At 43.7% G+C, this 24,778-nt stretch overlaps 2 protein-coding genes across 5 annotated transcripts in view; one reads left to right on the forward strand and one right to left on the reverse strand.

Moving 5' to 3' along the window:
• Positions 1 to 21,356, reverse strand: part of ATXN7L1 (ataxin 7 like 1) — an 81,893-nt gene extending 60,537 nt beyond the window's left edge. Inside the window, exons 1-2 of one of the 4 annotated variants that reach the window (XM_077338143.1) lie at positions 21,254 to 21,356; positions 18,357 to 18,425 (exon numbers count right to left, since the gene is read on the reverse strand). In XM_077338143.1, coding sequence (XP_077194258.1) covers positions 18,357 to 18,375 — 19 coding nt within the window. In that variant the 5' untranslated portion in view covers positions 18,376 to 18,425; positions 21,254 to 21,356. Of the gene's footprint in view, positions 1 to 18,356; positions 18,426 to 18,981; positions 19,319 to 21,194; positions 21,213 to 21,253 lie in introns of those variants that run through there. The other 3 variants (XM_077338144.1, XM_077338146.1, XM_077338142.1) reach the window with 3 other exon arrangements.
• CDHR3 (cadherin related family member 3) overlaps positions 19,301 to 24,778 on the forward strand; it is a 49,346-nt gene continuing 43,868 nt past the window's right edge. The window contains exon 1 of the mRNA XM_077338147.1: positions 19,301 to 19,618. The gene's annotated coding sequence lies outside the window, so the exon portion shown is untranslated. The remainder of the gene's footprint in view (positions 19,619 to 24,778) is intronic.

Consider the following 24,778-nt stretch of genomic DNA (forward strand, 5'->3'; position numbering starts at 1 on the left):
AGGAACGGAACTTAGCTAAGGCCCTTAAAGAGGACAGACTAGTTCAGGCCATGGAGAGGATGTCTGAGTGGGAACCTGTTGTCAGTCTCAGGCAAATGCCTAGTGGAGGAGCTCCCTTTTGCAGGCCCTGTGGAATTTGGGAGTTCGGACAGGGTCCTGATCTCTTCAGGGAGCTCGTTCCACCAGGTGGGGGCCAGGACAGAAAAAGGTCTGGCCCTTGTTGAGGACTGACGTACTTCTTTGGGGCCAGGGATCACTAGCCAGTTGGCATTGGCAGAACGTAATGCTCTTTTGGGGGTATAGGCAGAGAGACGGTCTCGTAGGTGCACTGGGCCCAGACCGTGTATGGCCTTGAAGGAAAGAACCAAAACCTTAAGCCTGATCCGGAATTCAATTGGGAGTCAGTTGAGTTGTTGAAGTATAGGCCCGATGTGAGATCTCCACAGTGTATTGGTGAGAATCCTGGTGAATACATACACATACACATACACATACATATACACAGACATACACACACACAAATACAAAGAGGCAATATGACCAAACTGAAGGAATAACACAAAAAACTTCTCTCACACCCAGCCAGTCAGCTCTTCCATCACAGCTGTGCTTAAGCACCACTGCTTTCCCAGGGGCACGTGTCCTTTGTACCACCAGAGACCCCCTTTATAGTCTTCTCCCGAACAAAGGCAAAGTTGTTAACTCCTTGCATGCTGTCACAACTTATCATGCATCACTTCCTCAAAATTTTAGCCCACAGGAACAGCTCACAAAGACATAAAAATCTGTCGCAAAAACACTAGCTGAAAAAGGTTGGAAAACCACGATCACTGCATATAAAATTCTGGATATACAAGGTGTGGGAAATAACAAAGGTTTCAAAATTAGGATGACAGAATCAAATGGAAAAATGCTTTTTCAGAACCTTGGAGATCTTTTTATGATTTTTGGAGAAAAGATCTGCATTTGATTTGCCCAACCACCCAACTTTTTTCTAATTAATTATTGGCACTGTCAAGAGCATAATTAAGTGTTGGTGATACTATGGCTAATTTCTGAGGAAGTGTGCATGCACACGAAAATGTCTTGAAAAAAATCTTTGTTGGTCTTCAAGGTACCATTGGACTAAAATCTATCAATGAGCATCTATAAAAGGTTTCCAAATATCTAAAAACATGTCCATGCACAATTGTCACCTATATGCAATATATTCAAATGCTGATAAAGAGGTAAGATCCTGAAACTACTGGATTACTGAAGGTGGAACATTTATCTTTCCTTTGTAGTTATATTTATGAGTTGATATCAAGTATTTATAAACAAATATAGTAGGTTTCATTTTCTATATGTGTTCAATGAGTGTTTCCTAGAGCAAAGGAGATTGTGAAACAGTGCTTCAGGGCCATATTTAGATACCAACCGATGCTGCAGTGTAAATATTGCCATTCAACCTTTGTTGAATGAGGTCGTATCTAGACCTCAGCTGAGAAAATAACTAAGCCTCACAGTTAGTCTATTAACCAGTCCTAAGTAAAAAGCCCCCTATCTTAACAAGCCTTTCATTAAAAAAAGGTTTTCTGTCAAATTTTAAATCTGAATTGACCCATAGAGTTAATTTAGCCTGTGAAAATGGGTCAAACTGATACTGTTGTGACATTATACACCGTAATTCTCTTACTGCAGAAACTGCAAGTGGAGCAGGATCTATTTTAGTATGAATAGACCCTAGATCAGGTTTTCTCAAGCAGGGTTTCATGAAACCCTGGTGTATCTTGACAGAACTGGAAGGGTTTCCCGAATGGGTAGAAGTTAATGAATGTTTTATATATTTTTAAAATGTATTAAACATTTTATATATTTGTTACATTTGTTAAACATTTACTGGGTGATAGGACCATATACAGTCAGTGTCTACCCCCCCTCCCCATGGTGGGTCTGGAGTGAGTGGGAAGAGGAGGGGCCCCAGGTGGGCATGTACACAGCTATGCTTCTCAACCATACTGTGCACGATCACGCCACTTTTGGGGTTTCTCAAAGCCTGAAGAATGTTTCAGGGGTTTCTCAAAGTAAAAGCATTGAAAGGCTGCCCTAGATCCTAATGCCAGCTTGGTGTAGTGATTAAAAGTGCAGACTTCTAATCTGGTGAGCCAGGTTTGATTGTGCATTCCCCCACATGCAGCCAGCTGGTGACCTTGGGTTTGCCACAGCACTGATAAAGCTGTTCTGACTGAGCAGTGATATCAGAGCTCTCTCAGCCTCACCCACCTCACAGGGTGTCTGTTGTGGGGAGAGGAAAAGGAAGGGGATCGTAAGCCGCTTTGAGACTCCTTGTAGATAAAAAGCAGCATATGCAAATCTCATAACCGCTCCACCATTCTCAAGCCTGGTACAGTTCCAGTCCCTCCTGTCCAACTATTGAGCACATCAACTTTCTCTGCTGCAGCTGATGGCAATGCAGCTGTTAGCCGCCTCTTTCAGCACCATCACCACTACCACCACCACCATTCTGTGACACTGAGACTGGACATAAAGCAGCCGTCAGCATCTGCCACAGGGCTAGGTTCAGTTCTGATCTGGTAAGAGTATTCTCTGCTCTTGTTCAGAGAATGCCATTTTATCTTTCAGGGGATTAACGTATATTTCTGCTTCTGATTTTTCTGCAAACCTCGAGAGTGCTCCAAATTTGCAGAAAAATCTCTTTTGCAGAAAGATCTCTGTCTGACCACGATCTACAGATTCAGTTACCTGCAGATGGTGGCCACACATGGCTAATAGTGTGTAGTTTTTATTGCCTCATATATGAAAAGGAATAGCATGTAAAACATATATAATCAAAGGCTAGTATGGTGTAGTGCTTAGAGTGGTGGCTTCTAATCTGGTGAGCTGGGTTTGATTGCCTGCTCCACCACATGCAGCCAGCTGGATAACCTTGGGCTTGTCAGAGTCCTGATATTGCTGTTCTGACTGAGCAGTCCTTTCAGGGCTCTCTCAGCCTCACCCACCTCGCAGGATGTCTGTTGCGGGGAAAGGAAAGGTGATTGTAAACCATGTTGAGACTCCTTCAGGCAAAGAAAAGGGGGGTGTAAAAACCAACTGCACTTCATTTCAAATACATTTATTTAGCTCATAAAGAAAGCTTTAAGACTGCCCATCTGTCCAAATCCCATATTTTAAGAAATGTAATAACATCTGGTCATTACCAAAAATGTCCATTAGCACACACAATTCATAATATTGTCTCCCAATGGCATCAATTCTGACTTTGCCCGGTTAATCAAATAACCAGGCAAATCACTTAAAGTACAGAAATGGAAGATGGAGACTCCAAGGTAAATAAAAGATCTTCTGCAAAAACAATAATTTTAAATTCCGAAGACTTATGCATAAAGCCATGAATGTTATTTTTATAGTATAAGCAGAGGTTCCAAACACAAATTAAAAGTAAGAGGACAAAGAGGACAACCTTGTTAGTATACCTCTGAAAAGCGAATTGCTGAGAAAAGATGCCTTTAGTCAAGACCCTAGATCAGTAAGATTAATAAAGAATTCTAATCCACTTAAAAAGCTATAAGAAAAGCTAAATGTATTCAATATACCAAAAATACATTTCCAATATATTTTGTCAAAGGCTTTTTCAACATTAAGTGTAAGGATGGCAACTTGATCAAGTTGATGGCAACTACGTTATCTGTACTGTTTCTGTTCTGTTGCATGTGAACCGCCCTGAGCCTTCAGGGAGGGCGGTATACAAACAAACAAACAAATAAATAAATAAATAAACAAATAAACAAATAAACAAATAAATAAATAAATAAAAGTTCTTACTATTTAAAGCAATCAAATCAAAGACAAACCTAAGATTATCATAGCCTTATGTATCTTGTATAAATCCTACCAGTCGACAGGTAGCAAGGATTTATTAAGCAATAATCAGAAGACCAACTTGTGTGCATGCTCTACAAAACAGTACTCCAATTTGGAAGCAGAAGCAGAGAAAAGTCTACAAGTAAGCAACCTCATTGCTGGGACCACAGCAAGTAGCAAATGATGACTACTCAGTGCTCAAAGCCACATATGACAGAATCTTGAAGCCATATACAACAAAAGTAGAAACCGTCAATCTTCACAATCATTAGCACAGCACAGCACAAAAATGTGGGAAGCTTCTGCCAACCACATACCTGACAGTTCATACCCAAGTCTTTATAAAAGTACCTGGTCAATGGTGAATTCATAATCAACCCGTTATTTGGCTTGCTGCCACCATCTGTATCTTCTCACCATGCAGAGCGCCAAATGTAGGAAAGGGCATGCTACCTCTCTTTTCCATACATTTTCTTAGGAACAACACAGAGGTGACATTGGGAAAGCCACACTGGAATTGCACAATATTTTAAAAAGTTAAACTGAAGCTGCTGGGAACTCCACTTTTGACTGAGGCAATGATGGGTAAAGGTCTACCCCTTCCCACTTGTACAGTTTCACCAGCGGAAACTGACATCCCTCCATCACCCTGTAAGTAGGCCTGGGATGCAAGGGAAGCCAGAAGTAATGAGAGAGGGGTAGCTGGCTTATCTCCCTTCCAGCACTAACAACAATAAGTAGATGGGCAGTTTCAACATTACTTATTATCCCAACACAATTATCAGAAACCTGAGCATCCCCCTCACATTCATGTCAGATTGTGCCCAAAATGTTATTGGTTGTATCATGGCTTTTTCACCATTCCCATTGGAGAGAAGGCAAGATACAAAACATGGTTGTTTGAGAAGGAATGCCTGACTGACATTCTTCTTTGTTCAAAAGGTGGCACTTCCACTACCATCCCTCCCATCTTTGAGTGCCCAGGCACATCTCTGTTAGCCACAGAGGTACATATAGACACACTGTTTAATGTAACTCCTAGAGTTATTCAAATGGAACCACATTCCTGACTTTTTAATGCCAGAACTATGCTAATCTAACCCAATAACCAAATAGTTCAATAGGTAGTGATCCCTTCAACTAGTGGTAGCTTTCCCCTGATGCAACAGCCTCTAACATGTTGCAAGTCATCATTAATACAACAGATCCATAAGATCCTATTCATTTTTATTTATCATTTTAGTATTATCATTAAAAGATGGAATAACAATTATCTGGAAAAAAAATCTCTCTCCCCTCCCAGGTCAGGGCTTGAAGCAAAATATAAATTATATAGTTCTAGTCAGAAACTGAACAATGGATGTGGGTCATACCTTGCACAGTACTAGTGTTTTCTCTCTGTATTTTGGTTTTAGTAAATTTATGCAATACAAATAGTAATTATTATCCTATATATTTACTCTGCTACCAAAGGCAGCAGATACAAATCAACCCAATAATTCCTTAATTCAGAAAAAAAGAGTTTGAGAAGTCAAAGGATTCTTCTTCTGGATGAAACCCTTCATAGTCTGACATATTAGAGGCGCAGAGGTACTGACGGGCATTCAGTCACCAGTGACAGTCTGGAAAACATTCATCTGCTATTGGTGAAAACTAGGCTTAAAATACAGAATCAGACATGAGATGGCAAGGCAAGCTCCTACAATCAAACAGATTTCCTACAACTAGGACTGGGAAGTAGCCAAGCAAATTCCAAATTCATCTATTTCTTCCTTATTATTTGACCACAGTTAAACATTAACCAAAAACTTCAGCAGGCCAAGGAAACATCAGCACAAAAAAGCATCCTGCCAAGTTCACTGGGACTTATTCCTGATTGTGCTGACAGATGCACCTTTAGAGAGGGGGTTACCTTTGCAAAAGTGTACAAATGTGGCCTTATGGCCACTTCAATCAGGTTCTCATTTTCACCTTTTCCCCAGCATTCAACAGTATCTTTGTCCTTACCCCTCTTTAGCCAGAGCAGAAAATACAACAACAAAGCTGTGTCAAGCTTGCTTACATATAACTCAGACTCATCTGAGAAAAGTTTGCTAGCCTCTGTAAATTACATTTCAGTGTAAGAGGTGGGCATTTCTAAATAGTTAAAATAAAAGTACAATTGGATGAAAAATTTAACAGATTATAATGCTTTAATTTAACACTGTTTTTCTCCCAGGTAATTCACGTTTCAAACACAACAGCATCATATTCACTTACTTACCAGCTTGGTCTCTTATTCTATATTCAATTTAATATACTTTTCAGACACTGCTCCTAATCTTTGAGTAATATTCAAGGGTTGAACTGACCAGTGGTTAGATCACCATCCAAACCTTAAACTCTTGAAGTTATTATGCTCTTCTCATGCCACTCCAAAAATCACATATAAGTGGTAGACAGTCACAAAAATATAGACTAAGAAGGGTCTTCAAAAATGTATGAAAAGTTAAACCACTGGGGGGGGGGGGGAGCATGTTCTCATTCCTTTCCCCTGCAGTTTCCAAACTGCCACACAATAACAACTACTTTGGGGGAGAAAGCAAACCAGGAGATTCTCTAAGACCAATTCTTGATTCCAAACTTACCATAATTGCAAAGACCCAAGGGAGAGCCTCCACCTCAAGGAGAGCAAGAGAGATGTGAGTCCAGAGATTCTGCCTTACCTCTAAGACAAGTTTATCCTGCCCCACAAGCCACTTCAGAACACAAAGGGAGGGTTCAACACCACACACATCCCGCAATATATTTGCTCAAGATTAGCTCTCTGTTACTGGAATATTACTTGGTAGTACAGATAACTGGAACCACTTTGAAGGGATGAAGGCAGCAAGTGTTACCAACACAGGCTGGTGTTTTTTTTCCTCCTGCAAAGGTAGGAGGGGTCTCTACTACCAGTAGAAGGCATTTCCTACTCTTCCCTCTTCTCTGTTTATGATCCTAGCTCATCCACATAGACATTCTGCTTTCTTAATACATAGTGCTACTAATTACAGACCAGAGTGGTGGTTAGTATGTCTGATGGGGACCTGGGAGACCCAGGTTCAAATCCCCACTCAAGCTACAAGGCTCATTGAGTGATCTTGAGCCAGTCACTCCTTCTCAGCCTAACTTAACTCACTGGGTTTACTGTAAGGATTAAAGAAGAAGAAGAAGAGAAAACCACATATGTCACTCTGAGGTCAGCAGAGAAAGGACATGTACCATATGAATGAGAAATTCTAGATTTTATTTCCAGAACTATACAGCGTATCATACTAAAAAAAACTAACAAGAAATTCATTTTTAGGCATCACTGAACCTGTTTTACTAGTCATCAGCAACTAAAAGATACATATTGGAAGGAATCATGGTTCAGCAGAGACAAATGGCTTTACATGCAGAAAGTCTCAGATTCAAGTCCTGATGTCTTCATTGTAAGGATCAGGAAGCAGCAGATGATAAAGACCTCTGACTGAGATCCTGGAGAGCTGCAGTCAATCAGTGCAGACAAACTGATCTTGGGAGAGGTCAATGGTTTGACTTGGTATAAGGCAGCTTCAGGTGTTAACCTGAGCCCCAGATGCTAACTCCATCCCATATGCACACAAGCAATACCGATACAGGACCTAATACCATGAACTGTACCATCAGGGGATTTCTTTAGCTGCCAAGACAATAGAAGCCAACTAGGCCTTTTTGTGACCTGCACAGGACAAACAGGTCAGAAGAAGAAAACACAGACATCAAAAATGGCCATGTTCAGAAGCCGGAAGAACATTCTCTGGCTACTCGGTATTGCTGACCTGCAAGTCACATTTTTTTAAACAGAGGAAGACTCTAGCAAACAATGACTGGACCTGAATTGATCAATATGTTTTGAATTAAGCAGGACTGAACAGAGCCAGCAACTCTTAGCCATCACAGATATTAGTGCTTAATGTAGCTAAGTTTACTGTGTTGCCACCAATTACTGCCACTCTGAGTGGTCATTCTGTCTTTTCTGAAAACTGTTGTACAGCAATGTGACAGATTTTACCACCTCCATTTCATGCCTATTAAAACCCACTGTTCAGTTTGCTTAACTTTCATTGTATGCATAATTATATAATGGCTAAGAATTAATTTCTTAAATCTGATGAAGCCCACATAAATTTATGCTTCAACAAATCCATTTGTCTTTAAGGTGGTAGGGACTCTTTTGGCTTTTTCCATTTTATTGAAAAAATAAGAACAAGCAGTTTACTTTGTTGATGCAGAGATCTAGATTTCTACCCATTGTCAATCAGCTTGCCTTTAATGACAGGAACCATCTTGGTGTAGCAGTTAGGAGCACTGACTTCTATTCTGGCAAACTGGATTTGATTCCCCTCTCCTTGACACGCAGCCAGCTGGTTAACTGAATTTCTCCCCCTAATAATTAGCTGGTACTGTTCTACATTTAAACCCATTACTGCAAAGTAGCATTGTTAACACCAGTGATAAAAAATAATTTAAAAAATTCAGCTGCTGAAAACGATATCCATAAAATAATCCTGAGCCTAGAAAGAGATAATTAAAAGGTAGAAAAGATAGGGTCCCTCAGTTACAATCTGGAATGGAGGAGGAGCGTATTCCAAAAGTGTGGTGCCAAAACAGAAAAGTGTATTCCAAAACAGAAAAGGTTTTGTCTCTGCTTTTTCCATTGATGGGTGTTGTAGTGGTTAAGAGCAATATCTTCTAATCTGGAGAACTGGGTTTGATTTCCCGCTCCTCCACATGCAGCAAGCTGGGGGACCTTGAGCTCGTCACAGTTCTAATATTGCTGTTTTCATAGAGCAGTCCTGTCAGAAGCTCTCTCAGACTTACCACCCTCACAGGGTGTCTGTTGTGAGGAAAGGGGACTGTAAGGCGCTTTGAGATTCCTTCAGATAGAGAAAAGCGGCATATAAGAACTTTCTTTTTCTAATGTAATGTAATAACAGCATAAAAACCAAGGTAGCAGTGTAGAGAACAGAACCTAACGTAAAGCAAAGTTTACTTTTTACTAGCAAATTCCAAAGCTTTTTATTGTGGAGGGCAGTATATAAATTAAATGAAATAAATAACTCAATAGCTATTTCATAATTACACTCAACTGGATCACTTCATGAAGTACACAAAATTCTCTAACTATACATTTTTCAAATTTCAAGCTTTCGTTTAAAGCAGACTATAAATAACTGCTGAATCCAAACTAAGCAAAAAGAAACACTTAGGGCCATTCCACACAGAAAAAAGACTTACGCCAGTACATCGACTGCTCTCCCCCGGGCTTCTTGAACATCGTTGACCTCCTTCTCCTCCACCCCCCCCTTTTTTTAGGAATGGGGGTAGGAAGGGGATCTTATTATTGTGCTGCCATGTTGTGACATTTTAAAGTCTTTTAATGGGAGTTTTAATGGGTTTTTTAAGATATTGTAACCCGCCGCGAGCCATTTGGGAGTGGCGGGACATAAATCGAAATAATAATAATAATAATAATAGTAATGCTTAAAAAAAAAACGCACCTCCCAGAATTCCTCACCTGCTGGCTCCTCTGCTGCTGTCTTGCTCTTCCTGGCATTTTGCACGGCTGCTTGAAATGGCGGAAGAGGGAACCGTACTATATACGTTCCTCTCTTCCCTGTCAATCAAGACCGGCAACCAATCACCTTTCTCCCTCTTTTGAAGGGACTGCAAGCTAATTTTTTTTTTCAAAAATGACTTCTGAGTTTAAATGCATATGCATCTATTCACGTGCAGGCTTATTGTACAACCACAGGGAAGGAAGTTACTGAGACCAACTCAGAAACACCAAGAGGTATGGCAGTCAAGTATTATGCACTGTAAAAAAAATGCCCTGACTTAATCAGTTTCACTCATCACTATAATAATGGCATATCCTCTCATTTCCAAGCTCACCTTCTAAGCCTGAACAAGTTACACATCCTATTGCAATAGTCATCAAAAATAAATGCAAGCCTATTTGTTTAAGCTGAAGCATTAATATATTCCTTGGATCATTTTCTATTCTTTGGGATACTGGATGGCTCCAACCATCCTCCAAGATTACAATTTCAAACCTGAGCACTTTCCTCTGGTAAGCACAGTCCCCTACCCCAATCCCTTCCAGGTTGAAATGAGAATTCTGCATTCATTCCTAAGAGACACTGTCCATATTTTGCTTACCTTCACCTCACCCTGCACTCTATACCCACTATGAAACAGCAATTCCAAATAGACCCCTACCCAAGAGTAGGTAGGCAGGCCTGAGCTTTCACTTGTCTAATTTTTCCAAGCAGCAGCAATGTAGTCTAAGTGTGCTTCTGTTCCACTGAAAATCCAGTCTACAACATCATATTCTGAGCGGGTAGTCTGTTAACAAGCAACAGCACTTATAACAGTACATTTTAAAGTAAAGGACAAGAAGACATTGCTTCAGAAAAAGGGTAGATAAGTATGCTTTCCCTTGTATTATCATCTCAATGAAGAGTATTAGAGGAAGCAGGCAGCTGTCTACAGTCTTCGCTCATGAGCCTTATTTTCCCCCACAGCAAACTTACATTAAGGACCAACTAGCCTCTTGTGGCGCAGAGTGGTAAGCAGCAGAAATGCTGTCTGAAGCTGTCTGTCCATGAGATTGGGAGTTCAATCCCAGCAGCTGGCTCAAGGTTGACCCAGCCTTCCATCCTTCCGAGGTCAGTAAGATGAGTACCCAGCTTGCTGGGGGGTAAACAGTAATGACCGGGGAAGGCACTGGCAAACCACCCCGTATTGAGTCTGCCATGAAAACACTGGAGAGTGTCACCCCAAGGGTCAGACACGACTCAGTCATGCACAAGGGATACCTTTACCTTTAGATAAGAAGTACCCCATATATGGATATATAAAGAAGTTTAATCAAGTCCTTCCAGTCTTAATGAAGCCTGCAGAAGCTACCCATTGTTATCTCACAAACTGCACCACAGGTGAGTTTTTGTCCTTACAGATATTCCATAACAGTGCCAATGCTGAGCTTTACAATTCCTCAGGTAAAGCACTCCCAATACTGGGCTAGCCCTAACAGTCAGGTAAGTCATGCCACTGCATCCTTGCTCGAAGAAGCATACCAGAATGCAAGATTACCCCATGTTAAGTAAGTTCAGAACAACGAAAATGTTTTGCGGACACTGTGCAAGATTCCATATTGGTGATGAAAAGCCAGCATCAGAAGCTGGATTGCCCAATGCCACCTACTGAGATCATGGGAAGCCCTGAATGCGTGTTCTTGTTTTGCCTCCTACCCATTATAACACTGGCATACTGATCCAGTGTTGCTATCATGCTGTTTGTTTGCAGCAGTTCAGAGTACATTATGCGATGAATGTTATTTGGCTGTTTTTTGTAACAGCCAGGGGTTTTGATTATGAATGAATAGTTGTTGAAACCACTTTTGCTGCTGTTGCCTGCCAATAAACCATACGCAGATACCGTCCCCTCCCTGCATATTTCTACTTTAGTATACTGAAGTACATAGGTCATCTTTCTATAAAACATAACACATTCAAGATACTACTTTAGAGTGGGGAAGTGTTTTTTAAAATACTGTTTTTCATTAAACACAATTTGATTTTATTTGCTTCACTTATACCCCACCTTTCTCCCCAATAGGGCTTCAAAGTGGCTGAAATTCTCCATTTTATCCCTTGATTGGAGTTACTACTGTACTGGAAGAGCAACACACAACCTGTTATCTCAAGCTGGAGATAAAACTATAGATTCCAACACTGAGGTGTGTATGGAGACACTTTTACTGAAATATGGGCATTCTGAATTTTTCGTATCTGAATTAGTACTACTCAACTTTGACCTATTTTACAGAATGGTGGTCTTTTGAATAATATTTCAGAGTTTGGGTTCCATATTAGACAATATTAATACAACATATTAGTTGGCATATCGCAAGCATTTTTATTTATTTATATACTAGTTGATAATGTAAAAGTATAGTTAAGGTGACCAGATTTTAACATTGGTAAAGTGGGACACCATTGACCGGGGGGAGGGCATTCTTGATTAAAAATTTGGTCTATATGGGGCAACAAAAAGTTTCACAGAATGCACAGAATGCAAAAATAGTATTGTATTTAAATTTCAACATAAGTACAATTTGCCAGGTACCACCAAATGTCCCTCCAAAAGTGGGACAATCTGGTCACCTTAAGTATAGTTAATAAAAATATATATTATTAAACAATTTTCATACATGTTCTTTATAACATCTTGTGATACGTTTTTTTTCCAGGATTTTTTTTCCCGCCCAGCAAGCCTTAATGTTATTTTATTGTGAAAGTGCATTTTTAACTATTTGACCATTGAGGAAGGCTCTTAGGGCCCTAACGTGTCTGGTCTTACTTCCATGTGTTAGTGCTGATTGCATTATCTTTAAACAGCCCGTGGCGCCACGGGCGCCACGGACTATATAATTCGTTAAGCCCCCTAGAGGTGGGCTTTGTCCGTGATGAGGAAGGGTCCGGGTTGGACCCTTCCTCACGACAGACAATCGGAGGGACCAATTGGCAGGCGCGAAGCGCCTGCCGATTGGTCCCTCTGATTCCCAGGCTGAGCAACTGCGAGCCGCGCACAGCGCGGCTCGCAGTTGCTCCCGGTCTGATGCTGCGGGAGGCGCGAAGCGCCTCGTGCAGCGTCAGACCGCCGCCCGAGGGAACCCCCAGCAGTTGCGCGAAGCGCGGCTGCTGGGGATTCCCTCCTTGCCGGTCTGACGCTGCGGGAGGCGCGAAGCGCCTCGCGCAGCGTCAGACCGCCGCACGAGGCAACCCCCAGCAGTTGCGCGAAGCGCGGCTGCTGGGGATTCCCTCCTTGCCGGTCTGACGCTGCGGGAGGCGTGAAGCGCCTCGCGCAGCGTCAGACCGCCGCCCGAGGGAACCCCCAGCAGTCGCGTGAAGCGCGGCTGCTGGGGATTCCCTCCTTGCCTGTCTGATGCTGTGGGAGGCGCGAAGCGCCTCGCGCAGCGTCAGACCGCCGCACGAGGCAACCCCCCTTTCAAAACCCCTTTTTATAAAGGGGCTTTGAAACTAGTACAATATATAATTGAGATTTTTAAAATGATGTGCACCTGATTATAATAAATATATTTGTATTTTAAGCATAAAACTTTTTCTGCAGCTCAACCTTTAGGTTCCTAAAATTAGCCATGAATCCTAAATGTTTGACACATGTCAGAGTCAATTGAGCCATATATACATAAAGACACATCTACACCTGATGTGAGGAGGGGGCCAGTGGGGGGGGGGAGGATCTTTAAAAAAAAAACAGAATGTGATTGAAAGAAGCTAAACCCAGGCTGATTTCTTCATCTTACTTCACAGCACTCCAATTCTTGCCATACAATTCTTCAAGCCTGGTTCACTTCCGATGATGGAAGAAAAACTCTTCAAGTTTCAAAATGCAGGGACTGAAGAAGAGGGAACCAGGCTTATTTTCCCTATCTTTTGCACAGCATCTTAAAAAAACAAAACAAAAAAAACACCAGAATCCCACCCCTTATTTTATACATGAATAGCCAGAGATACATGCACAAAAATAGTGGAGCCTAGTTGAGTCTTCAGGCTCCTAAAACAGACAGCAACACCCTCCCCCCTAAGCTATGACAGCATCAGCACACAGAGAGAAAGGAGTGAAGAAGTTGCCCTGCTACCAACAGAATGAATTAAGAAAAGGCCTAAGAACGTGTTGAGGGTCCTAAAAGGGATGAAAGGAAGGATACCAATGTTTTACATAAATAAATATGAGCAAGCAAGCCCCTGGCTCAATACTCTTCTCAGACACCAAACAAGAACAGGGTTTAATTAAATTGTACTTCATTTGATAGTGTAAACACAGGAGTACTCTACTATGTTTTTATGTCAGACAGGGATCTGGAACAAGGTTTGGTTCGCTTATTAACAGTTACTATACAATATATCATAGCCTTAGATGTTATTTTTTATGTGATATAAAAACATAGATATCCTGATTTGTTTCTAAATACTAGTGCTACTCTAGTTTACTCCTTGGTATACAGATACCTGGCCACACAGAGTGAAGGCAAAGAAACTAGTAGTTAAGCTATCTGAATTGCCATTTACAAGCCAAATCTTTGTTCTGCAAACTACTCACAGTTAAAATAAATCAGAGTTTTGTGTTATGTCTGAACAGAGCCTTTAAATGGTTTTATATAAGCCATTATCTCTTCTACCCCCCCCCCCACACACACCTTAAAATGTAGATATTGGTAATGGCCTACTTTAAAAGGCTACTAAGAATGTATATGAAATATTATGAATTATCAGAATGTATTCCCATAAGTGTTCATAACTCTGATTCCAGCAGAACTGATTCTGTTGCTGTTAGGTCCAGACCAATATTTGATCATGCAGTGATGTACAAGGAAATTCACAACACAACCAGGCACAGCTTCCCTACCATGCTGTAAAAGCTTCTTCTGTACCTGTATGTTGCTGATGTAGGTTAGTGTGGTAAGTGATAGAAACAACTCATTGCAATCAGCTCTTCACAGTTTGAAAGACCAACTTGTCAAACAGATCCTCAAGGTGAATCTTCCCAACCAAATGAGAATAAGCTGACACTGTCTTTGTACATGTCATTTAAAGCATAATCTCAGGATGTATTCTATTAGCACAGTGATCCCCAACCCCTGGTTCAGGGACCGGGACTGGTTCGTTGATCAGTCGGTACCGGGCCGTGGCTCTGTCTAAGAAGTTAGGTGCTTCAGCCCACCAATGTCAACCCAACTTTGCAGAAGTCCAGGTCACAAAGCTCCCCTTCTCTATTCCTGCTCTGCTAGGACTCCCACATCTCACATCCAGGAGTGCCTTATTCCCAGGGCAGCCCACAGAACTCCGCGGCAATGAGGTTCCTGCCCACTGCCTTCAGCAACCACGGCGAAAAGAAACAGAGCCCAGCTTGTTCCCCCATCCTTCTCGTCCATTTGCCCAATCAGAGGAGCCGTAGTGGCTGCCAGCTAAGCCCGCCCCTCCGGCATCATCTAGTACACTGGTCCCCAACCCCCGGTCCAGGGACCGGGACCGGGCCGCAGCTCCTCCTCCTCCTCCCCAGCTTCTGCCTCGGGGCTGCCCTGCCACTCTGCTGCCGGCTCACTTTTAGTGCTCTTCAGCGGCCGTCATGGCAGGGGCTCCCCTTTAGAGTGGCAGTGCGCAGCTGCTGCTGGCAGCGCCCCCCAGCGGGTGGTGGGAAGTCAGGGGTGCCGGCGGGAAAGAAAGTGGAGCAGGGGCTCAGGCGGTGGTAGCGACGTCCCTTGGCAAAAGAGTATCCCCCCCCCCCGGGCCTCAGTAAAATTCTCAAGCGTTGATCGGTCCCCGGAGATAAAAAGGTTGGGGACCACTGATCTAGTAGACTACCTCCCTCCCAGGCCTCAGTAAAATTGTCAAGCGCTGACCGGTCCCTGGTGATAAAAAGGTTGGGGACCACTGTATTAGCATATAAATGCTCAAGACATGGTTGCCTCAATAGCCACAATAACATCAGAAAAAATGACCACCGCACACATGAAAAAATATTTAGGCTAGGTCGACAAAGACTTTTACTTGCCCAACAACTTTTCACAAATTCTTCAACTAGACACTTTGGAGGGATGATTAGTAGTTCTTCATTTTGCCAATATACAATTGAAAATGCATGCTGGATCAACTAGCTATTCCACTGGGTTCCCTTTTCTAAGGTTTATGAGAATAGTTTAGGCAGAAAGCAGCATAGATTACAGTAAGAAAGAGCATTGTATGAGATATCCCTCTTCATTCCTGTATCAGTGAAAAAAATTGCTAGAATCCAATCCCTTGTGCCAAAATATTGAAGACTATAGCCAGGAGATTGTAAAGAGAATTTTCCCATCACAAATTGCTTTCTATCCCTAGTCTTTAAAAGACACATAAAATAAAACTGTTTTGAGTACAGCACACATTTACATCACAGCATACTGTCATCAGGATTTACCAAACAGTGGCATTTGAAACCCAAATATTACCCTCCTCTCCAGACAGCAGCTACAGAGGGGCCTAAGCCTGTCTGCACAAGCAACACAGGCACCAATAGTAGGAGTCATTAACACAGCACATGATCCAGATGGCGAACAAGCCTTGCAGCACAACTGAGTATCCCAAGATGTACCTCCCAGATCATGTTGATCATACCAATAAGCACTACTTAGGGAAGCAATGTCCTGAGCCAGCCATGCAACTACTGAATGCACACACCCAAAAATCTAGGTCCTTAACAATCTAACCACCACCACCACCACCATCATCATGGTTCCTATTTCTGCTTCTTTTGTACACCTGGACTAGAGGGTTCTGTACATACTGGCAAACTATCCATTAAACAAACAATTTTTAGCATGTCTTTTTATGGACTTAATTATTGTAAAAACTAATATCCTAAGTAGGCCACTCACCCTTCCTCAGATGCAACTTTTATCAAAACCAGTGAAAATTCATCCCTGTATACCTGCTTATGACCAAGATAGTGAAGATTTAGTACTCTACGATTTGCACTTTTTTAGTTCTCAACAATGACAGCAAAGTTCAATTTCAGCTAGCTAAGACTTGTTTCCCCCAATACAAATTGTCAATATATTATTTATTTGTTTGATTTCTATATAGCCTTCCCAGTGAACCTGCTCAGGGCAGTGTACAACATAAACAGAACATTAATTAAAAATGCAATAAAATAAGATTTAAACTAAAATTAAATTGTGCAACAGTATCAGTATTGACCAGATAGTTATTATATCACTCAGCTCTCTTAGAGCTAGATTGTAGTCCAGAGGTGGCTTTGATAGATCATTTTTGACAGGATCAAGAGCTCCATCTTAAAAACTATAACTATTCCCATGTATAAACTAAACTTCTAAATTAAGACACGAAGGTTCGCCTTACCTTAAAATGGCATTAAGCAGTGTTTTGTTTTGAAAGCGCCAGAAGTCTCATATAAGGTTGCACCAGATCTCCCCATTAGGATTTGGAAGGGCCCCCAAGAATGGTGCTACCAATGAATACTGCCACAAAAAACTCCCAGTATTAAGAATTATTACACAGATATCAATTCTAGGAATCTGATTTCATTTCCACAGAAACAAAATCCCTAACTGTACATCATAATCTAACAACTGAAGAAGTTGTTCTTTTCTGCCCAACTAGTTTTAAGATTCTCTTATGCCTACGACATGCTGTTCCTAGCTTCAGATCAGGAAACTAATCCTAACACTGAAAAACCTAGGCACACCAGCTTGAAAAAATTCTGAGTAACTATGATCAGGACTACATAGACCGCAGCCTCCTCAAGAATTATCATAGTTTCCTCTTTCACTTCAACTCATCCAACAACATTAAAAAGTTCTTGCACAGACCAGTGGAATTGCAAAAATGAAAACAGCGGATGGTACTGCAACAGTGCTTGGGTTAAAGTCCACACCAGCATGGAAGAATGAGCAAGTCCCTCACAATGCCTTGGGGGATGTATATATATGATCTGATGAACCACTGCTTCTACACAGCTGTTCACAGGATCAGGCCATTATGTTCTAATTCACTAGCACAGAATTCATCCATCAGAGTACATGCATTTGCTAGGGGTCTGTCTACCCCTGCTCACAGCATCAAACAGCCACAGGGAATATCCAACATATATAAAATCTAAAATATACCAGCTGCTAAATACAGCGTCAGGCTACAAATCATGTTACAAAACAAATATGTCAATGTCAACTGCCTGAATTCCTTCCTTCAGAAAAAGTATAGGCACATTTGCAATCGGTGCACAAATTCACTTCCATGGATAATAATATGTACAGAACAACAATGACAAAGCTCATGTTTAGCTATTGCCTATATGACTTAACCCTACTAAGCACACTTCTCTTTAGCCCCTATAAAAGCCCAATTCTAAACACACAATCTGTGCCAACTTTTAACCCTCGGCCATTTTTTAACATCTATTTTCTTCAAGTCCAAAGGAAATCTAAAGAGGAGACAACTGGGACTGCTGAGCCAACAGTTGCATTTCCAATTGCAGGGGGTGAGTAGCCCCTTGTTTTTTAATACCTCTCTTATAAGCAGATAAGCAAATATACTAATACTTTTACTTCCACGTTGGAACACAGGCCATTACTAATTTGATTCAGTGTCTAACAAGAGACTACAATGAATGTTGGGAACAACAATTTTTTAGATTTAATATGCCTTTTTATACTCTCAGGATTTTTAAAAGAATGAGTTGTCCAATTATATATGAACATGAAATCAAGCTAACTCTTAGCCATCACCTGTGAACACTTTACCCCAACAAGCCTTATCTGTAGCCAAACCATCCACAAATCTGTTAAATGTCAGCTGTAGTTGAGCAGGTGGGGGGTGGACAAACCAGAGAAGGGTCCAAGTGTCAGCTCCCTGCTCCCTTACCTTCTTTATTAAGCCTCATCACTTCCCTGCTTTTTCCACCCTCTTTTCCAGTCTCTTCTAGCTCTGCACCTGGAGAAGAGAAACAAAGTCAGAGAAAACCAAGGCAGTACATATGTGCACATGAATATATTCACACACAGATTGGGGGGGGGGGAGAGAAAGAGAAGAAGGAAAGAGTTCAGAAACGTTAGGCAGCATCATTTAAAACAACAAACAAAAACAAACCCGAGATCTTCAGCCACATTTGCCACCAAACAGCATCCTCCTTGGTCTCACCAACCTAGACCCAGCATTCATACAACAGCATCCTCACATGGCCTTGGTCCAATTCATGAAATATCACATCTCCCCCAGCAGCACCGGCTCCCCCTCCCCCTTATGCATTCAGAGATGCGCAGAACTGTGGCAAGAAGACACATGGGCAAAGGGCGAGCGGCAGGCGAGCGGGGTGGGTGGGTCTCTCTCTCTCTCTCTCTGCAACCCCGATCGCCATGAGGGCAGGGCAGGCAAGCCTCCTCCTCCTCTCCTGCCTTCCGACCTCCCCGGGAGATCCGTGTATGTGTGAACGCGTGTCTCGGAGGCTCTTGTCCCCCTCCCCTGGCCTGTGCCTGGCGGGTGCCCTTACTGTGCGGGGGAGCGGCGCAATGCGTGTGCGGAAGGGCGGCCTCCCGGACCCAGGCGGCCCAGGGCTGGCCCAGGAACGCCTCGGGACTGGGCACGGGCCGCTCCAGGGCCGCCATGGCGCCGCCGCCGCCGCCGCCGCCGCTCCTCTTCTTCCTCCTCCTCTTCCTCTTCTTCCTCCTCCTCCTCCTCCTCTTCCTCCTCCTCAGGCCGCTCCTGCTCTGCCTGTGGCTCGTGCTCCTGCTGCTGCTGCTGCTGCTGCTCCGTCGGCGGCTCGTCTTGCCGCCGCCTCCTTCTCCGCCTCCTCCTCCTCCGCCGCCGCCGCCGCCGCCGCCGCCTCCTCCTCTCGCGGCTTCCCCCGTTTCCTTCAGCAGCAACGAGCGAGGAGGCAGCGAGCGAGACACGGGATTCGAGAACGCCGCACGTCATCCTCGGGACGTTCCACCGCCCACACGGGGGTAGTGTCAGTCCCGGCTTGCTCCCTATCAGAGCGGCCGCGCCGGCTCCTGGCGCGCAGGCGCGGAAGGGGGAGGCGAAGCCGCGCAGCCCTTAGCGCGCTTGGGGAAGAGAGAGGACCGAGGCGAGGAGTGGATGGGCGGGCTGGCGGGTGGCAGGCGCCCCCGCCCCCGCCCTCCAGACAGGTGAGCGACGGATGCACCGGCCGTAAGCCCCGCCCCCTCACCACTAGGTGGGGGATCGCCACAGCGACACACACGCACAATGAGATCGCTGAAGCTAGAGACTAGACTGAAAATACTTGCGGTGCAATTTTGAACAGAGTGACACCCTTAGATAGCTGATGATCAGGTTGCAAACGTGCCTGGAAAGATGCCCACGTTATTGTATGGAAATGGGCTGCTGAAGTTTTTCCTGGCATGGAGCCTCTGTTCATGGGACTGGGCATCCCCACCACTGGTAGTTGTCAGTCTTACCCAGTTAAGGGAGCTCCTCAGCAGGCAAAGATGGCAGTATTGTGCAAGGCACTGGCATGGGCTTGCCTGTCATAGTTTCTTTCGGAATCAAGACATGCACGTGCATGAAGGTAACTCAGATAGATGGAAATGCCTTCATTGGCATCTGACTCCCAAAATTACAGGCTCTGCATAAATACAAACTATCCATATGATCTATCATTATGATTTTGATATACAGAGGAAGTAGCATAAACACACTTGGATGATGATGATGATGATGTCATCCATTCAGTCGTGTCCGACCCTCGGCAATTCTACAGGAAAGTTTCTGCCACGAGTCTCTGTCTCTGACCGCTTCTTTTAGTTGGTTCATGGTCATTCCTGTATCGCCTTTATCCTGTTGAGCCAGCAGATCCTTTGATGACCATGTTTCCTTTTGCCGCTGACCATGCCATGCATTAATGATTTTTCTAGCGAGTTTGATCGCATGATGTTTCCAAAGTAAGTGAGCTTTAGCCGTAATATCTTCCCTCTCTAAAACTGTCTTGTTGATAACTTTGGCTGTCCATGGTATTCGCAGCTCCAACACCATAATTTGAAAGCATCTATTCTCCTCCTGTCTTCTTCAGGGTCCAGCTTTTGCATCCATACCTTGTTAAGGGGAAGATACACTTGGAGTATAATCCAAAAGAAAGTTAGTCCTTTGGAGTCAATAGGCTTAGAAAGGACTAAATCTGCATTATGCAATAAAAGGTTACTGACTGACTGACTAAATCTGCTAGGGTTGCCCTGTCAAAGGGAGAGGGGAAGAGACTACTTTGGGGGGACATGTGTCAATACAGTGCGTTGCCATGATGGGGATGGAAGAAAGGGTTCTTGTTTTAATGGTGTCATTGCACATTGCAGATTCACCTCAATGTTGTATGTGTGTGTGTTCTTAGTGTGTGTGTAAAAGGACACTGACAGACACACTGCGCAATATATACAATAAACAGTGCAAGAATAAAAATGTTTAAAATGCTCACGGACATTAAAGTGAGACTCCTATTCATTTAATGTCCCCTCCCCTCCTTTCAAAAATAACCAGGGGCCTTAGAACCACTTTTAAGATGAACTAAATAGGAGTATAATAGCTCCTTAAAGACTAAACAAAATTTCATTCCAGCAGAAACTTCTGTAAACAAAAGCCACAATCTTCAGATGCAATGACTACCCAGAAATAATCTATTCATAAGTATCTGAAGCTGTGGACTCCAGGGCACAAAAGCATCTTCTGGAATACTAAATATCTATCTTTACTTACCATGAAAAACCTTTATATTTTCATGTTTATTTAAGTATATGTACTGGGGAATAACTCACACAACTCAGCTGGATCCTTGCAGCATAGCTAGTCACCTTCCTAAAGGGATAGTTATGTGACGGCCAAATGGGGGGGAGGAAAGTACCCCAACAGTGTTGCTGGGCACTGCAGCAGCTCTGTCCATGGCAATCCCGATGCAACATTCCATTCCTACATTGTTGCAGAGGCAGGTGCAGTATGATAGGGCAGGCAGGACCAATGGGAGTAATGAGCTGAGGAGGCTGAACCAATCATCCATTACTGACTAGGTGGGGGGGGGGGGAGACACATGGACAGGGGTGAGCCACAGAGTCACTCTTTTCCTCTGCTACACACATACCCCTTAAAGAGATCAGCTCTGCAAGTACCCCACAGTGGTGCCCCACATACAGAACCCACAGGGCCCTGGAGGGTGATGACAGACAGACAAGAATGTGGATGTGAGGGTGCCCCTTGCTCACCACCAGCTGCACTGGCACCCAAGCTGGCAAGGGCATTCCAGTGCTAACTTGCTTGCCACCCCTGCTGGAGGCACAGCAGGAGAAAGAGCAGGGGGTGCCAGAAAGACTAAGGGTCCCCCAGCAGCTTCTTCATGTGCCCCTCACCCACATCCCTCACTATGGCCAGAAGCCCTTTTGTGTGCCTGGCAACCTCAGTTCCCGACACTATGAGTCCTTCCATCCCTTGCTGCCCCCTAGAAAAAGCTTCCCACCACTCATGATGGTTCTTCCAGCTGTACCCACTCAATTACTTCTCACATGGAGGAAAGAGTGGGTGGGATGTGCTGTGCTGGATGCTGGATCCAGGGGTTTTCTCAGTGGGGGAATTTCAGTGGCAAAATGATTGGGGGGGATATAAAATGTGGGTTTCCAAATAAGGCAACCTATTGCTAAGCCTCACTGTTCAATGTGGGCAGAGAGATGGGGCGCCCTGAGTCCATCTAAAACCCAAACCCCATCAGAAGAGAGATGTTCATAACCAGTCATGAGGGTATAAAACATGAGCCTTGAGCCAAGGCTCCCAGTAGCTAAGGTCCTCAAACAGGTAAGCAGAGGTGGCCATCCTTCTACCCAAGTGCTACGGGCACAACCTACAAGCTGCATGCTGGATCACCCAGAGAGGAGAAGGAAGACACACAGAGGGAGAATAGGAGCCCTGGATCTTACCCCGTGAGGTCTAGAGAGGGAGAGCCTAGCATGGGGTGGCTGACCTTAAGCCAATTCACCTGCCCTGGCTGAGTCCAAAAGGTGCTAAAGAGGACTAGTCGAATTACAAAGAAGCCTTCGATCAGTGGGCTGTCCAAATGTCTCTTTTATTATTTCAAAAATTATTTTTCCGTGTTTTCTTTTGGTAAAGTATTTACTTTCTATTTCAGGATCAATATTTACTTCATATCCATGTAAAAACAAACTGAAATGTTAACCAAAAAGGGTTCAGGATAAATGTAAATTTTTCAATTCCCATTTTTCAATTTCACTCTTCATCAGTGGTGTTTTCTACAGAATGATATTGTAATGTAAACCATATAGACCATACTCATTTGATATTTTTTCATAGAAACAATTGAATAAAATTGAGACACATCATATATAAAAGTAGGTGGAAATTCCATAATTTTATTCATTAAATTTGTAATAATATCTTCTGTAATTATTACTACATTGTAATGTCATTTTGTAGAAAACACCACTGATGAAGAGTGAAACTGAAAAAGGGGAACTGAAAAATTTACATTTATCTGGAACCCTTTTTGGTTAACATTTCAGTTGGTTTTCACATGAATATGAAGTATATATCAATCTTGAAACAGATAGTAAAATACTTTACCAAAAGAAAATATGGAACAAATAGTTTTTAAAATAATAAAACAGAGACATTTAGACAGCCAGCTGGTCAAAGGCTTCTTTTTCTGTCTGAGTCCAGAATGTCTCCCAAAGGTATTGGCTGGGTTGCCACCAATATGCAGATGACACCCAGCTCTTCCTCCTGATGGATGACCACCCTGACTCCCCCCCAGAATCTTTAGCCAGATGCCTGGAAGCAGTGACAAAGTGGATCAAGCAGAGTCATCTGAAGCTCAACTCTGCAAAGACAGAGGTCCTGTGGTTGAGTAGGAAGGGACCATGGGAAGAAGCACGCCTGCCCACCATGAACAGTGAGCAGCTACTAGCGACTCAGTCCGCCAGGAACCTGGGCTTGATTCTGGATGCTTCCCTTACAAGGGAAGCCCAGGTCACAAAGATAGCATGGCTGGCATTTTACCACCTCCGCCAAGCCAAACTACTAGCGCCCTACCTGGAAGCAAAGTACCTAGCCACAGTGATCCATGCGATGGTCACCTCTAGACTGGACTTCTGCTACTCGCTCTATGCAGGCCTACCCTTATCCTTGATCCGGAAACTACAACTGGTGCAGAACACCTTGGCCAGGATTCTCACTAAGACATCATGGAGATCTCACATCCAGCCAGTACTCCAAGGACTCAACTGGCTCCCAGTTGAATTCCGGATTAAATTTAAGGTTTTGGTAATCACCTTTAAGACCATACATGGTCTGGGCCCAGTGTATCTGAGAGACCGCGTCCCTGCCTGTGCCCACAGACGAGCTTTACGCTCCGCCACCTCCAACTGGCTCCGGATCTCTGGCCCTAAAAAGGCACATCGGACCTCAACAAGGGCCAGGGCCTTTTCAGCCCTGGCCCCCACCTGGTGGAATGAGATCCCTGAAGAGATCAGGGCCCTGCTGGAACTTCCACAATTCCACAGGGCCTGCAAAAAGGAGCTCTTCCACCAAGCATTTGCTTGAGGCTGACTGACCCATAACATCTACAGCGGTGGTCCCCAACGCTCTCCCCGCCCCCCCCCCCGCAATAAGAAGCTTCCCAGGCCGCAAGCAAATCAGCTGCAAAAGCGGCTGATTAGCTTGCAGCCCGGCAAGCTTCGTTTTGTGGGAGGGGGGGAGAGGGAAGCAGGGCCGCACATGCACATTTGCGCCATGCACAGCCGCAAGCGCGCATGCATGGCAGTTTCGTGCATGCACATTTGCGGCTGCGCATGGCTCAAATGCGCATGCGCGGACCTGCCACGCATGCATAGTTACGCATGCGCTGCATGCGCAGCTGCATAATCGCCCTCCCCACCACTGCCGGTCCGCAGCATTAGGAAGGTTGCGGACCACTGATCTACAGGTTCCCCCCCTCCCCAGACTGAGAGGTCAAACCTGCCAAGGAAGTATCAAAGTTATTGTTGTCGAAATACTGTTCTAGTTCAAGTTGCTATGTTACTGTTGTTATATTGTTATATTGATACTGAAACTGTTCCTTGTAAATGTTCTAAAATGTTTTCGGTAAACCGCCCAGAGCCGTAGGGAAGGGCAGTATAGAAATCTAAATAAATAAATAAATACCCCATCACTGCTTACTTCAGCCCAAAGTTGCCACTGGACCTTGAATTTCAGTCCATGGTGTAGCCCTCTGCCAATTATTAGTCCACAGTATTGCAAGAATCTCTGATATCAGAACAGCTGGACCAATGACAGGTAGGTGG

This window comes from Paroedura picta, chromosome 5 (assembly GCF_049243985.1).
Source record: "Paroedura picta isolate Pp20150507F chromosome 5, Ppicta_v3.0, whole genome shotgun sequence".
NCBI classification, from domain to species: domain Eukaryota; kingdom Metazoa; phylum Chordata; class Lepidosauria; order Squamata; family Gekkonidae; genus Paroedura; species Paroedura picta.